General features: G+C 40.9%; 1 protein-coding gene across 6 annotated transcripts in view; it reads left to right on the top strand.

Moving 5' to 3' along the window:
• Positions 1-17,365, top strand: part of MAP7 (microtubule associated protein 7) — a 176,605-nt gene that overhangs the window by 8,673 nt on the left and 150,567 nt on the right. For 4 of the 6 annotated variants that reach the window (XM_042987206.1, XM_042987204.1, XM_042987203.1 and 1 more), the window contains exons 1-2: positions 15,012-15,051; positions 15,310-15,563. The exons of 1 other annotated variant lie outside the window; for it this stretch is intronic. In XM_042987206.1, coding sequence (XP_042843140.1) covers positions 15,431-15,563 — 133 coding nt within the window. In that variant the 5' untranslated portion in view covers positions 15,012-15,051; positions 15,310-15,430. Of the gene's footprint in view, positions 1-14,992; positions 15,052-15,309; positions 15,564-17,365 lie in introns of those variants that run through there. One more of the 6 variants, XM_042987202.1, reaches the window with a different exon arrangement.

Below are 17,365 nucleotides of genomic sequence, written 5' to 3'. Positions count from 1 at the left end.
TATTCAGGGTTGATGCTCTAAATTAGTATGATGGCCCCCTTATCTGCAGTGCTGGTCAGTTCATTTAAGTATAGGCCATTCTTGGGGCCTAAGGTTATATTACTGAAATGATTGAGCTCCTATGCTGCAGCATCATTGGTTCTCAATCTTGACAGTGAGTTAAAATCACCCAGGGACCTCTTAAATCTCACTCTGCCCCTGCTACACCTTAGGCAATTATCCGAGAACCTCTAGGGGTGGGAGCCAGGTGGCAGTACCTTCTAAAACTCCCCCAGTGATTCCAATGTGCATTCAAGGCTGAGGACTACTTTCGATCTATTTCCTACTTAAATCTCTTAGATTTGACGATAGTAGATTTCATTTGGAGGTGTCAAGTGTACCTTGCTTATGGAAACCACCTGGAAATCATAACAGCTGTTACCCTCAAGCCAGTGAATTTATTTTGTTTATCTCTTATTTTGCTCCGGGAATTTTGTGAAGGAAATGTAGATGTGAATATGAGTAGGAGTACGCTTGAATAGTAAAATAATGTGCACACTCACGTATGTATTTATGCACTTTAATGTATGAATGTGTGCAGTTAGATGGAAAGTTAGGTAATGAACTTCTTTCTTTCCCTCCCCTCCTCCTCCCCACTTCTGCCACCTTCTTCCTCCTTTCCCTCAAAACAAGAAGGTCAACTTCAGGTAGATAAAGTTTTATGTAGCAAATTATATACTTTTCCCAGAGATTTTCCTAGTGAAAATCTGATCATCATCTCCTTGGCTCTGGAAACCACTCGTTTCTTCTGTCTGCCTGTAAATACTTAACACAAGAATGTCCTTCTCCTTGATGTTCTTGCCTTCCATCCTGTGGCACAACCTATGCTAATACCTTTTGGGCTAATCTTTCTTCACCTCTCTTCATTCTCCTCATCAGTTGTTACTTGACATGAGGCTGGGTCTGGTAACCTCTGCTCTTTTCACGTTGTACTTTTTCTTAACAATGTTACCCATACTTACTTTTTTTTTTTTTTTAAGTTTTTATTTTATTTTTGAGAGAGAGAGTATGAGCAGGGGAAGGACAGAAAGGGAGGCACAGAATCAGAAGCAGGCTTCAGGCTCTGAGATGTCAGCACAGAGCCCGATGCGGGGCTTGAACTCACGAACCGCGAGATCATGACCCGAGCTGAAGTTCAACCCTTTTCCGACTGAGCCACCCAGGCACCCCCACACTTACGGTTTCGAACATCACATCAAATTATGATCTCTGGTTCTACTTGTCAGAACCTCCAGAGGCACGTCTGAGCACGATTTACGTGTGTGTCTCAGGTTTTATGGTGCCATCAGTTGTGATTTAAAGCTTTTTCAGTGAGGGCTTACCTTTGACAGAACTGATTTTCTTTCTTTCTTTTTTTTTTCCCCTCCCCCTTGCAATTGGTGTCTGCATAGCTATAAAAACCGGGGCCACAATGAAAAGGGCAGTGGGGGATACTGAGTAAGACTGATCTCTAAGGAAAAGAGTGTCTTTGATTTCCCCTTTGCCCCTTCAAGATTATACTGAAGCTGAGCGTGTGTGAAGTCATTTGATCTTGTGCCCAAAGCTGACTACCTAGTGTAGTGATAATGTTAAGCTATGACTTTGTGCTAGGACTCAGGCCTGCTGTCTGAGTTCCATTCTCAGCTCTGTGGCTACTTGAGGGATTTAGAGCAAGTCATTTGGCCATGCTCTTCCTCGATTTCTTCTTTTTTAAAACCGGGATACTGGTAATGCCTTCATAGGGCTATGAGGAGGATTAAATGAGTTGGTACATGTAAAGTACTTATAACAGTGCCTGACACAGCATGTAGTGTTGTTGTAATTATTGTGGTCATGGTTGTTAAGGATTGGTATTGCATCACCGTGAAAATATGGACTTACCCTGGCTTGCTAAATTTTTTCCTTAAGCAAATTTTTGCTTACAATTATAAAGTCTCAATGAGAGAATCCGAATGTAATGCTGACTCAGACCTAATTGCAGCCGTGTGATCACATTGCCATCAGATATAGTAAGCATCATCCAGGCACATTGGATGGTGCTTTTCACCTGTCAAAGTGTTGCACAAAAAATGTTGCAGTAGAAGGTCGCCTCACATAACCTTGTGACTTGCTAAGATTAAGTTGTGATTGAGTTAAAACCCATGCCAGCCTCTCTTGACTTTTTTTCATTTCTGTGGTATTCAAAAGTGTTTCTTATTACTGCATCATAGTTCTAAATTTTAAGTTCTTTCCTAAAGTACTTGCCACAGAACTATTGCATTTTAAATCATAAAGATGGACGTGTTCACGACGATGGACTTCCCGGACTTATTTTGACTTGAAACAAATCACTATCACTTCGTTAACTGTTTCTCTACAAAGGAAAATCTAGGAAGCATATACAACTAGCCTTCCATAAGGCTTTCATGAGAAGTACATAGTTTGGGTTTCTTCAAACAAAGTACTTACGCAGGGGATGGGTGAGATAGGTTAAGAGGATTAAGAGGCCCGAACCTCCAGTTACAAAATAAAGTCATGGAGGTGAAAAGTACAGCATAGGGAATGTAGTGAATAAGAACTTGTATGTACGGTAACTACAGTTGTCCTGGTGAGCGTTCCATGATGTATATAGATCACATTACTATGTCGTATACCTGAAACTAATGTAAAATTGTATGCCAACTATGCTTTAATTAACATCTTTTTAAAAATTCAAAAAGTACGCATGTTGAAATAGAAAAAGGATCAGTAAGCTATTTTTTTTTTGTTGTTTTTTTGTTTTTTTGTTTTTGAGAGCAAGAGAGAACATGCCCACGGGACAGAGAGAGAGGGAGAAAGAATCTTAAGTAGGCTCCACACTCAGCTCTGAGCCTGATGCAGGGCTCAAGCCCATGACCCTGAGATCATGACCTGAGCCGAAATCTAGATTCAGACACTTAACCAACTGAGCCATCCAAGCTCCCCTAAACCGTTTTTTTTTTAATTAAGTTTCTTATGTATTAAATTTTAGAAAAGACTTCAAGTTGCAGAGGCTTATTTCCAGTGCCTATACAGGATGTTGGGACCAGGGTATATGAGACAGACCTTTCTCCCTAAGAAAATATCTTGTTCAACTTGTAATTTCAATTTTTATATTTTTAAAAATTTAACTTAATAAATCTTTAAATGTCACTTCCTCAGATGAATCTGGGTTTAGATGTTCTGAGCAATGCCTTTAAATTTTATATATGATACATAGACACTGTGGTAATTGATTAAACCAACATGCTTTAAACCACTGTTAAAATATTAAGGTTTATTTATATTTAATATTTATATAAGTATATAATATATATAATATAAATGTAATATATAATATAATATATAATATATATAATATATAAATACATATTTATATATATTATATATAATACTTATAAGTATATATTTGTATTATATGTAAGTATATAATATTTATATTATATATACGTATATAATATTTATATCATATATAATATTTATATCATATATAATATTTACATTTCATATATATCTGTATCATATAATATCTATATCATATAATATTTATATTATATATTTATATATTATATTTATATTATATATAATATTTATATCATATATGGTATTTATATCCTATATAATATATATCATATAATATATCATATATAATATTTATATATAAATATATACCATTTATATCATTTTTCAGTAAAAATATTTTTATAAGTACTCAGTATTTGAATGTTTATTTTTGGGGGAGAGAGAAAGAGAGCGAGTGCACTCACAGGTGGGGAAGCAGCAGTGAGAGGGAGACATAGAGTCCGAAGCAGACCCCAGGCTTTGAGCTGTCAGCATAGAGCCCGACGTGGGGCTGGAGCCCATGTACTGTGAGATCATGACCTGAGCTGAAGTCAGATGCTTAACCAACTGAGCCACCCAGGTGCCCCAGTGAAAATAAAATTATTAAAAATAAGAAATACACATCACTAAAATATACCCAGAACTTTCTTTTGCAACAGTGACTTCCTACCTCCTATCGTCCCTGTGAGGATGTTCTTGTTGTGTATATAAAAAGGTATATCCAGGGGTGCCTGGGTGGCTCAGTCAGTTAAGCGTCTGACTTCAGCTCAGGTCATGATCTCACGGTTCCTGAGTTCAAGCCCCTCGTCGCGCTCTGGGCTGACAGCTCAGAGCCTGGAGCCTGCTTGGGATTCTGTGTCTCCCTCTCTCTCTGCCCCTTCCCCACTTCTGTCTCTCAAAAATAAATAAAAACATTAAAATAAATTTTTTAGAAAAAAGGTACATGCATATGCTTTTATTTTTTTTTATTTAAAAAAAAAATTTTTTTTTTAACGTTTATTTACTTTTGAGACAGAGAGAGACAGAGGATGAATGGGGGAGGGTCAGAGAGAGAGAGGGAGACACAGAATCCGAAACAGGCTCCAGGCTCTGAGCTGTCAGCACAGAGCCCGACGCGGGGCTCGAACTCACGGACCGCGAGATCATGACCTGAGCCGAAATCGGACGCTTAACCGACTGAGCCACCCAGGCGCCCCCATGCATATGCTTTTAAAGTGGCATTGCATAAGTCGCAGGTAGAGTATCAGGAACTAAAATGCAAGTAGAAGAAATGGCTCCACAGTAAAAAGCCTTAAAATAGAGAAATGGGGGATGGAGCTATCTTTAGTCTGGAAGACCTATGAGAGGGCAAATGCCTTTGAGTAGAAAACCTTCATAATCTTATAACCCAGTGAACCTCACAGGGAAGAACACTTCCTTGACATCTTAGATTCAAGCCTTGGTGGTCCAGCTGTACCTAAAGTATACTCACGATAGAGTGTAAGTCTTCAAGGAGATTTTGGAAGAGACGAGTACAGAATATCACATGGAAGAAGATTTTGCTAAATCCGGTGACTGGGAGCCCAGACAGTGGTGAGCCATTCTGGACCAGCTGGGAAACGCACAAAGATGCCTTTTTTGTTTTACAGTGCATAAGTTATCTATTAGAGGTGTACATATTTGGAAACCTGTTCATGGAACAACTTGCAGTATTGCAATTATTTCTAAAACAAACAGCTTTTGGTTCTATAAATTCCCTACTTTTGTTTGTAAACAGCAAGAACCAGGTCTTTTTCTAGTGAGTTGGATAAAGGCTGGCTCTGGGCTATGAAGGGACATGGGTATTTCTTGTATTAAGGGTTTCAGGGCTGATCTCTTCCTCCATGCCAGTCTGCAAACAGGAACCAGGTAATAAAATCTCAACCGAAAAATTGAGAGAGTAGAGAGAATTTTATTATGATTGTGACTGTTTCTCTACAACTTTGTCTCTGGAACAACTTTTTTTTTTTTTTTTTTTTTTTTTTTTTTTTTTTTTAATACATCGTTGATTTTAGTGCCTTTAGCAATGGAAGTGTGGCCACTTTGCCTGATGATAAAAGGCACAATGGTCCATTTGTGGTGTTTTAGGATGTTTGCCAAGAGGTTCCTTTTGTCATTATAGTCCTCTCTCAGTTGTCTATCTAAACTTCACAGGAGTTTTAAGGCAAGGGCTTAGAATAGAGATTCGAAAGGTAAAGGGGTTTTGGAATTGAGGTCTGAGATGTTGTTTCTTTCTGTGTAGTGCCCACTAAAATCTCAGTGGCCCGAGGTCACATAAGACCAAAAGGGGATGGCATTTCTCAAAAAATGTACTGGATTGCTAGTAGTATCTATTTCTCGGAAATTAATGCTTCCTATCTTTTTTTAAAGCAATTACTGATGCATTAGGAATCTTTTTGTTTAGGAGTTACAAATTTGGAAAGCTTCTGGGCTTGCCATTTAATCGTAAGTATACTCATTTCTTATCTGTATAATTTAGCTGAAGGCTCTCAGTGTTCTGGTTGGTTGCTGACAATTACACTGGATATGCTCATCTTTTCAGTGTGGACCTTAGCTGAATGTAAATGACCAAACCTCAAAGTTCCCCACCATGATTTTCTGTTGATTGATTTCAGAACTGTGCTGAAGAATTGTGTATAATTTTCTCTTTTGTCAGAGTTGGTTCTATTTAACCAGTAAGTGTAAATAAAGTTTAGTACCTTAAACCTTCGTGTACACTTTATCTTCTCATGAGAAACATGTATTATCAACACCATCCCCATCCACATATTTATATATATTTTCTTCTAATTGAGACAGTGAGGTTACTTCATGACAATAGGGAAGGATTTTTTTTTAAATCTACATATCTGTACTTTCCAAACCACTTAATGTTGAAGCAAGCAGTTGTTATAATGGTAAAAACGATTTGTTTGATAATGCTTTGAAGCTGACCTGTATTGGATTCTCAAAGAGCGATCATTAGCGAAAGGTAAGAGGATTTCATAGGTCTGCTGACCCCAATTGTATGAGTATTATCTTAACAGAGCATTGCAATACTGGAAAATGACTTGAGTAAATAATGTCCAGCCTATTCAGTGAAAATTTGACTTTTGAGTGGCATGCTTTCATTTATAGCATGTTGATTTCAGTGTGGGAATGGAGTGTCTTAATCTCTGTGGGGTCACTGACCATGATGGTCAATTTTAACTGTCAATTTAGCTAGGCTACAGTGTCCAGTTATTGGTCAAACACCAGTCTGAATATTGCTGTGAACGTAGTTTGTACATATAATTAACATTTGCAGTCAGTTGACTTTAAGATTACCCTTGATAATATAGCAGGCCCAGTCCAATCCATTGAAGGCCTTTGGGGCAAAAACTGAGGTTTCCCAGAGAAGGACTTCTGCCTTAAGGCTATAACATGGAAAGCCTGCCTGAGTTTCCAGCCTGCTGGCCTGCCTTACAAATTTTGGACTTGCCAGCCTCTATAATCGCAGGCTGCCATTATTTCTTAAAATAAGTATTTTAAAAAAAAAAAAAAAGTCTATATTTTCTTCAGAGAAGTAGTAGTATTTAGTATCAGTAGTGGTCCAGTAGTATTTTTGATTCTGTTTCTCTGGAAAACGCTGACTGGACACATGGACCCTCAGAAAGAAAATCAGAGTTTTCCCCCAGAATTATGTAAAACATTTAAATTACTTCTTAAGAGAAACTTTTAAATTAACTCTTAAGGTAAAAACAGGATATTAAACCTCTTAAAAAATCTTAATTGACGTCAGTTTTAATTTAGGGCATTTTAGCAGAAAGAATTAGAAAGAGTAGCAAAGCCACAAAAGATGGGATTGGGGGAAAGTCTCAGTAAGGGCTGAAATGAATGTTGAACACTTTGCTCTTGATTGGTCCAATTCTTCACTGGCCTAAAGACTTAGGGCTATCACTCCCCTTAAAATGCCCATAAAGTAATAAACTGAATTGGCCTATTATTCTTTAATAATGCTCTTCACTCACAAACCTTTAGATCTCCTCTCTCAAGTTACAGAGCCACACAGTGATCCATCCTCAGTGAATTGTATCATTGAGGGAAAACTCGTATATCTTCTTCATTTTTATTCCCATCTTCCCTAGAGTTTTTCACCCAGATTTCCATTAAATTGCTGATAGGCAACAGTGAGGGAAGTCTGCAGGCTGCAGGTGCAGAAATTATTAGTGTGGTCCTGTTGTAACCGGAAGACTGAGTGAAGCTTCCATTCTTTACATGTTTTAGCATTAAGTCAAAAACCTCTGGGGGGCATCAGTGGAATGAGTAAAACAATACAACTGTAGAGCCACTGACAAAAAAAAACAAAAAACAAAAAACGAAACCATGTGAAGTGTTAAGTAAGCACAGGCAGACTGTGACGGCAGGGGGAAGGGCTGTCTGAGTCTCAGGCTTTTTCTTTCCGCCAGCTTGTTTTCCCCTGAGCATATAACTCGAGTTTCCGTTTTCATCAGGTCTTGGAGCCAGTTGTGGGATCAGAAGAGACTCTTAGAGACCCAAAAATCCAACCTGGACCCAGTCTATTAATGCAGCACCCTCATCCCAGTCAGTGTTCCTGCATGACTGTCTTCAGTGATGGAAGGCACAATTTGTTACATTCTGGTGACTTCCAATCACCGATCCTAGTTCTGTCTTCCAGAACTACGCTAACACTAGACATCCTTCCACATGTTAAGCTTTAATTCAGTTATTTTATTTCTCCAGATCTTGGCTTATTTTCTCCAGAGAAATTGTACCTTTTTTTCCAATGATTCTCCTGTGTTATGGCCTAGAATCTTATAGTCCTAGGTTGCTCTCTTCTGAATGTGTTCTGATTTCTGATCTCACTGAAATATCTAATTCAGACAGTGTGGTCTGAGGACCAGAAAATAGAGAAGGTTCTTCCCCTTACTCAGCATGCTGGACATCTGCTGGTACCACCTGTGATACTGTTAGGACTTTTACTGCCTCATCGCACTGATCACGTGTAGTGAGCTTGCTGTCCAAGGGCCCTCCTTCTTTGCAGCTGCTGAAGCTTGGGTGGGGTTTTCATTCTGTACCTGTGCGGTTGGACTTAACAAAGGAGATGTTCATATTTATGGCTACTGAATCTTTTTAGCTATAGCCCATTATTTTGAGCTTTTGATGATTTTGGAACTAATTCTGGCTTTCTCTCTATCTACAGATATAAAGCCCTCATTCTCATCTAAGTCTTTAATATAAACACTAACCACCTTTCCTTCTCATTGTCCAGTTGTCCATGTTCTGGACATTTCCAGGAACTCAGTATTCATGCCCATCCCCCTGAAATAAACCTTCCACACTCTTTAACAAACAAACAAACGTGAGTGGGTTTTCATTTTCCTCTTTGCCTTCCATCCCCGCAGTCACCATGTGAGACACCTTCTTTCATGTGGACAAAGTCCTTATGGAACTGGTTTTTCTTATATGTCATTCCTCCTCCCTTCTGACCTGTCCTCCACCAGACTGGCCAGTCTGGGTCACACATTGCATCAGTCAGCATCCCTGAATGGCTCCCCTTGCCTCTGCTTGGTGGACGAACATTATATGATCTGCCTACTGCCTCCACTCTGATGCCATCCCCCGGAACACCTCACCTTGCACCCTTGGTGTGTGTTTACCACTCCTAAAGCAAGACAGGGAACCACAGTTTCTCAGTTTTCTTCTCTTTCTAATGGTGTGGTTCAAAAAAATAAAAGTAAACCCATAACTGCTCATGGACCAGTGATGGGTTAGGTAACTTTCAGAAACACAGCCCTGGCTATCTGTCTGATTCTTCTGTTGAACCCAGCCATTGATTTCTTTTGCCTCATTTTGAATCTGTAAAATTGGATTTGTAACCTCATAAGGGTGTCACTATTAGAGGAGAGGACGTATGCACATATTAACTTTTGCCAAGAAATTGAGATGTTCATGCAATGTACATTAAGTATGATCAATGGGAATAATGAACCGGAGGCCCAAGGGCATTCTAGCCTGTGTTTACTGGGTTAAAGTTCAATGGGCATTTTGTAATATTCACAACTTAGCTAGTGATACCTAATGTTTAGGGAAGAGTTTTAAAGAAAGCTTGGTATCCACACCTTACATTCAGGTAAGTGAATCCTCAGGGTTTAAAATTTATTTCTGGTGGAGCAGACGTGCGAAAATGGGAGTCTGCTGGCACCACAAAGTGTTCACCACACGGTGAAGATTTATAGAAATGTTATAAAGGCACGGCAGGAACGTGGTACTTCTTGGTTTTTGGCACATGACTACTAGAGTAGTATTTACTGTTTCTCTTACTGCCTGTTAACAAAAGGTGATAAAATAAAGATCAAAGCAAACCTGCCTTTTTTATTTTCCTTTCAAAGGGTCAGTCTTGTCTTTGTGCAGTATTTCTTTGTCCAACAGCTAATTGTCTAATGCTGCAAGATGGCAGAATGTTAGGCCTTTATTGGCAAAGAAGCCGTGAGGCAGTGTCCTCGTCCTAGGAAACTGTAAGGGAGCCCCCTAACTTCAAGAATGGGGATGGTAGAGAACCAGCTGGGACCTTTTATTCCAAGGGGTTATTTGAATTCACAGTCAACCTGTGCTGTCTTTGTATTTTCAAACTCTGCGAAGGTTTTCTTTCTTTTATTTTTTAAATATTGCATTAAAATGTGGATTTCTAAAACTACTAGAAGTAAGTTGCAACTTACCTTTCGGGGGAGTATGCATTAAATATTTAAAAGATTACTGAAATCCAGTAGTTTTGAGGAATTAATCCTCTCCTCTTAATGTAAAAACGTTTCTGAAAAGGCCTTTTGGCACTTGTGGGTCCCACTGGAAAGTAACTGGCTTATATGTATATAGAACTGTAATTTACTAGTGACTGGCCCTTCAATCCAGCAGTAGTAATTTTCTATTTTCAGCTACAGTCCTTGGATTAGTACAACTCAGGCTCTTTTCCATTTCAGTGATCTTTTTGTAAAGCTCAGTAGGCTTTTAGAAGGAAAAATCTAGGTATGCTTCTCACTGGTTAAGCAGATTTCTCTCTGCAAGAGGATATTTTTGGATTCATTCATGGACTGTGTGCTATTTTCCAATCTTATGGACATAAAATAAAAGCTGACAAAGGATAAATGTGAACAGAAACCTGAAGTGTGTGTGTGTACACATGTGCCTACACGTGGTTATTCTCCTGTCTCACATTGTGACAAGCAGGTCCCAATCATGAGATGAGTTCCCCTACTGATCAGTTAGTTTGACTCTGTTTCGTGTTCCCCTACCTCATGTTTAGAGGTAGCCCAGAGGCGCCAGGCAGCCAGGGTAGAGGGACACACAGACATGAGTTCATTGTGTACTAAGGGAATAGGGGCTGGGGGTGGGAATTGGTGGGGACAGCAATCGCTCAAGGACCTATTGGCCTATTTCATTCATAGCGGATGAGTGGTATCATTTTCAATATGACTGCGAATATATTTTATGATTATACTGCAAACATTTTTCTCTAGTAAAGCCAGCTTAGTTGTAAAATCTACCGTCTCTCACTAGGCAATGTCTCATTTCTTCCTACTTTGTACAAAGTCTCCATTAATCCATCATTTGTTATTTTAACGATAGTTGCAAAACCTAATTGGCTCTTGCAAGTCTACATACCCCAGTTCCCGTGGGGACTGAATTGAGGTTCTGTACCTGCAGGTAACATTCACGGACACATGTGCCACATCAAATTGAAAACACCTATTAGTGCTGGGGAAGAGTTCAGGAATTCAGAGTAGGATTCCTTCTGCTTTCAGGTCTGGCCATCCCCCTTTCCACATCTGCCTTTGTTTTGAGTCTGAGTATAAAAGCCCCCATGCCCCTGTAGGGACTAAGCCCCGGTGTTCCCAAAATGAAATAAAGCTGAAAACCTATATCCTGGGTTTGAGCATTTAGGAAATTAATCTCAAATGTATTTACGTCTTAAATGTGTACTTCGTGGATAGGAAAAAAAAAATCCTTTATTATGATTATTTGATCTTGGGCTGTTTGCTTCCCTGTGACTGGTCACAGCTGTGACTGGGACACAGCTAGTTGATGTTGCAACCAGGATTTACAAGGCAGCAGGACAAAAGCATCTTAGCTTCGGAGCAGATGGCCCACAAATTAATACTGGCTCAGTGACCGAACTAGCTGTGTGACTTTAACCTGAGCCTCAGTTTCCTGATCTGTCAGGCGATGACTCCTCTCTCAGTGCTGTTGTGACTAACAAAGATAAAACTTATCTGACAAAGCTGGAGATGTTCTGGATAATGGGATTCTTTGACCTGACCTCACCCTGCCTCATGGGTTGTAGGATGGCTGGTGACTTATGGCCTCCTTTGATTAGGCTTTCATTTCCCCAGTAGATAGTTTAGGCATAACTTTCAAAACAGCCATTTGGGTGACTTTCACATTTTGATACAGATCAAAATTCTCCATGAGACCCTAGAGCATGAAGAGTACCATCTCTGTCATTAGAGGGATATTCCATTGCTGTTAACAGAAGAGAGTTGTTGAGGGGCGCCTGGGTGGCTCAGTCGGTTAAGCGTCCAACTTCAGCTCAGGTCACGATCTCGCGGTCCGCGGGTTCGAGCGCGGCATCGGGCTCTGGGTTGATGGCTCAGAGCCTGGAGCCTGTTTCGGATTCTGTGTCTCCCTCTCTCTCTGCCCCTCCCCCGTTCATGCTGTGTCTCTCTCTGTCTCAAAAATAAATAAACGTTTAAAAAAAAAAAAAAAAGAGTTGTTGATTAGCTAGGTGTGGCAGAGGTGGGCTCAGTTAGAGTCCTCTGTGTCCCAGAAGGGCTGTTCTGTGATCTCTGTTCCACAGACCTCAGGGAGGGCTCCTTTGTGAAATCTTATCTGGACAAGTTAAGTGCTAGGAAGCTTTTGCTTTGCTGCTGTGTTTCTCCTGTAAAAGAGGAGAAAAAGCCATCCAGGCCATCCTTGAGAGTAAAGGAATATACATCTTCTGCAGAAGTCATTTGAATTTCAGCTTTCACTTTGCTTTTTTAAAAGCCACTCTTGGAAAGATGTTTCATTTTCTTCCTAAGATACTTCGTAAATGCGATCCTTTCATTTTTTTATTTGAAAGATGAAGGTTGGGGGGGGGTGGTGCTTCTGGGTGGCTCAGTTTGGTTAGACATCAGCTCAGGTCGTGATCTCACTGTGTGAATTCCAGCCCCACATCAGGCCTGCTTGGGATTCTCTGTCTCCCTCTCCCTCTTTCTCTCCCCAACTTGCACACAGGCTCACTCTCTCTCAAAATAAATAAACTTTTTTTTTTTAAGATGATAGATGAAGGAAAAGATCCCTTTTTCCTTAGCTTTACCACTTTCAGTAATACTTTTGATAGATCCATGGAGAGGATCAGAAGCTGTTAGCCGTATCTGGGTAAGAAACATTTCTGAATGAAATTTGTCGTTTGCTTGAGACAAAGCTTTTCACTTCTTCTGCCAAAAGGTAGTTTCAGCTGTGTGTGTGTGTGTGTGTGTGTGTGTGTGTGTGTGTGTGTGTGTGTTGCTTTTGTAAGTACTAACCTGATTCTCTGGAAGTAGAAGAAACAAACTAGATTTGAAAAGATTTTCATAAATATGTATAATACTGGACTATGCTCACTGATCTTTTGATTAAAGAAATAAATAGGAAATAACAAATAATCTTTAATTCAAAAATAGAATTTCCAAATAGAATTAATGGCAGTAGGTTGTATCTACTGTTTATTTCTTAAACAACAAGATCTTGCATGTTTGAAGCATGGATCCTCCCTTTCCTTCCTTCTCCACATCTTGCCATCTCTGTAAGAAGCTAGCAAGAGGGATCTAAGATCCTAAACGATGCAGGCCGAATTTTCGTCATAAGGAGAAGCACGTTTTCACCACAGACTTGTTGGTGGGTAACATTTGACCTGGGCAAGGAACTTCACCTCCTGCGCCTTGGTTTTCCTTGCATGTAAAATGTTGATTTAGGTGGTTTCTCAGACCTATGCAGTTCTTCAACCCCATTCTCTTTTATTCCAGGTACTCATCAAAGAGGTGAACATGATTTTAAGTAAACTTAATACCTGAAATTTCCTTCAGTTCCCCAAGCTACACATCTAACTCTTAATTGAATCCCCCAGCCTTTGAGCAAAAGATTTCTGAAGTGTTTTGTTTTGTTTTTTTTCCAGCATGGATTTGCCAACCATCTAGTGACAGCTCCAGCAGTGGGCTGGACAATATTATTGCTCGATAACCTTGATAGTTGAACTGGAAACACCTGAAATACGAAGCAGAAATGGGAGTACTTACAACAGATGTAGTGTAAAATGTAAAAGCAGGTGATATGTATAAGCACTTCTTACTGCTACCACTATGCTTCATTTAATCCTCTCCCCAGTCCTGTAAGCTAAATGATGTCACCCCAATTTTACAGTGAAAGCTAAGGCACCAAGAGAAGTTAAGTGAATTGTCAGAAGTTATCCTTCCATCCAAAGGTTGGAGAGAGGGTGCTTGGGGCTCCTGGGTGGCTCATTTGGTTAAGCGTTCAACTCTTGGTTTTGGCCCAGGTCATAATCTTGCGGTTTTGTGACTTTGAGCCCCGCGTCGGAAAATGTAGGAGAGTGGTCTGGGATGGGAGGATTGTTTTGGACTTTTTAAGCAGACTTGATTTTGATTAAAAGGCAAAAACAAAAGCAACAAAAGCTACCAATTTGGCAGTAGGCATCTGTCTGTGTCACTTACTATAAATTTAATTTTTTCACACACAGCATAAATTTCAGGCAGCCTAGAAGTGGAGAGTCTTAAGTGAGAAAGCTCATTTCAGAAGAAAACAATAATCCCATGATTGTATGCTTTGGAGAAAAGAGTCCAAAAAAGAACTAAAAGTGGGTCAAGTGTTAAGAATTGCTCAGCACTGCTGGTAGTGACTCGCCCAGAGCAGTGGAAACTGGGGGGAGTTGGCCGCGTGTCCGTGAGATGGATTCCCCGCCCCCCCCCCCCCCCAAGTAGGTGGATTGTACTTTCTCATTTCTCTCCTTTCAACTTGACTTGCAGAAGGGGTAGTCCAAATTGTGGTCTTGGTGAGAACAGGCACGGTTCTCCCCCTGCCTGTCCTCCCTGGAATGTCTCAGGTGCGTGGCAGTGTCAATCCTCATGGCCCAGCCTGGGGTGATAGGGACCTCCAGAAAGCTGCGATGTGATACTGTGTGCAGAATGAGCCATGGGCGTCCAGCTATGCCTTCATCCAGGGACTCGCAAACATTGTCGTGATTGAAAACCGGGTCCCCCAAAGAAGAGAAGGACTTCTTGCCTTGTGTCCCCTTCCCCATCCTGGGGAGTCCCCTGCTGCCTGTGCGGGCATGGCGACAGTTGTCCTCCGGGGCTGCAGCCTGGCGGGGCGGGCGGAGAAGAAAGGAAGAGGGAGCTGCACAGCGCTGGCGGCTCCCTCCCCCCTGCTCCAGACCTCTGCGGTGAGTTCCCCCGACCAGCATCCCGCAGCTGCCTGCGCTTCCAGGCGGACCGGAGCTGCTCCCAGCCCTCCCGGATTAGGACCTGTCCCGGTTGTCAGGGCAACTGTTTACAGGACAGCATATCCCGGTTTTCCCTCTGTGCCGTGTGCCGAATATCTTACTGTGCGGTGGCAGGAAGCCTGGGCAAAGGTGCCGCAGCAGGAAGAAGCTGGGATCTGACTGAACAGGTTAGGCAGTGGAAGGAGGCTTCTGACCCTGCGTGCCTTTCCCGGGGCTCTTCCGGAAGGAAAGTGCGCCTGCGTGCTTGTGTGAGCGTGTGTGTGCCAGCTAGCGAGCTCCAGCCAGCCACTTGCCTGGGGGGAGTAAGCGGGAGGGGGCGCGGAGGGGAGGTGGGGGGTTGCTGCTAGGTGAGGGGGAACTGCAGGGCCTCAGTTGCCAAGTGGCTGGTAGTATCTGTCAGCTGTTTGCACACTGTTTACCCATAGGGGATCTATTACAAGTGCTCAAATGAACCGGCAGCTTGGAAACTAGCAGCTTCCTGGGAGCTGCAATTACATAAGCATATATTTTTAATATAATAATAATTAAAAACCAAGTAGCCGCGGTATGCCTGGATCAGCTACAGCTATCCGACAAGAGAGACTGAAGAAGACCAGTGCAAGGCCAATTCCCCTTGGTTTATTCACCATTAATGAGGAAGATGAACAGCAAAAGAATGGAAATTCCAGAAGACCTAAAGGTATGCATTAGCTCTACCCTTTGGTTGGAACTGGAGCCAGCCCCCATTTCCCACACTGTCTGTAGCACATTTACAAACTGTGTCTGTGGTGCACGCTGTGTGGAGTGCTTGTGACCTCCTAGCACAGTTTGCTGGTTGTATTTACACATTCTGTAGAGCTGTGTATGCATGAAATGCAGAACAGATTTTGCAGATTTGGTAGGTTTCAGATCAGTTGCCTTTTTTTTTTTTTTTTTTTTTTTTTTTTGACACAAGCTACTTTCTTGGCCTGGAGATCTTTAATTTATACATGCTCATTTGAACAGTTACCAATGGCATGTCCTTACCAGGAAGGAAATAGGACTTAATCCAGGTTTAAATGATCATCTCCCTACCTTGTTTAGGTGCACTGGTGATTTCTGTTTAATGATCTGAGTTTCTCCTTGAAAAGGGATGAGTTAGATGAAGTGACCTAGGAGTGAGTCCTTTCCAAGGGCAGAGAGTCAAGATGTTACTTCTTTTTCTATTCTGAAGGAGCTTGAGAAGGTGGTAAAACAAACATTGAGCACACTGTAGGGGGCAAAGCTAGAGAACAGGGAGGGGAAAGCATGACGTTTTATAACTTCTGATGGTAACTCTGCTGAACATCTGTCTGGAGGTTGGAATGTGCTGGGTGCAGAAAGGGGAGGTCTGATTCTTGTACCTTTCTTTCATAATGATGAAATGGAGCCCCAGTTTTGCCTGGCTTCTCGAATCCCCCTGTACTGCATCATTTTAGCATTGCCTCATAGCTACCCTCCCAGAGCTGTAATTGTCAGAGATGGCAACATCATAACATTTTTGAAGAGGGGCTTTAAGCCTTGCCTTTTAAGTTTCTTTTTTCCCAGTATCCTAATTCTTGCAACCCCCTTCCCCCAAATGCATATGAGCTGTTTGTCTCTTAAGCTGATAGGTTATCAGTTTTGTTGTTTCTATGTGCTGATTAAATTTTAGCTTGCATTCAAATTGTTCTGTCACTGAGATATCAAATTTCCTCTGTGTGGTACAGAGTAGTAGCATGGCAAAGTAGCAAGCAAATACTGAAGCCCTGATAGAATGAGTGTTTCAGTAGAATCCAGTGCCTGAAAACGACTGGCTTTCTTTTTCCTGGCTCTTGAATGAGTCTTAGAGTTTGCTTTTCTTAAGTATAATTGAAACTGTCAACTTTAAATCCCAAAGTATATTTTTACTTCACTTTTAAAAGGCTGTATACAGGGAATTTCAAATCAACAGAACCTTAGTAATGTAGTTGATTTTAATTTTACTATCAGACATAGTTTCTATTTTAGAACCAAATGACTTCAGGAATTTACTGATGCCACGGATGGAAGCTGACATAGGTGATTCTTTCATTTGCCCCAGGAATTAGACAGTTGAACCAGAGTGTGGTCTTGATGAAAACCCAGTACTTTCAATGGCTGGTAGAAAATCATTTGGCCTCTTAAGAGGTGTTAACTTTCTAAATTAATGTGGAACTGTTGAACTGTGCCCACTGTGTATTTTTGGAAATGTTCTTGATTTGCGGCACTTTTCCCTTAGGCATTTTGGAACAGTAATTTAGGATAGCTATCCATTTTGTTCTGAGTAGTTTTCTTGAATTCCTCTCTTTCTTCTGTGGTTTTTTTCCCCCCAGTTGCCTTTAGTATTTTATTTAAAGGGAAAAAGGGTAGGGTAAGTAGTTACTTCTAAAAATGTATTTATTTTTGGCAATTCGCACAACTTCGTGGATAGGAGAGACTTAAGGAGTTTCTGAATCCCTACCATTTTTCTTTTTCTACTTTTCC

This window comes from Panthera tigris, chromosome B2 (assembly GCF_018350195.1).
Source record: "Panthera tigris isolate Pti1 chromosome B2, P.tigris_Pti1_mat1.1, whole genome shotgun sequence".
Taxonomy (NCBI): Eukaryota; Metazoa; Chordata; class Mammalia; order Carnivora; family Felidae; genus Panthera; species Panthera tigris.
Note: the sequence above shows the minus strand (reverse complement) of the source record. Positions and strands in the feature narration are given on the sequence as shown.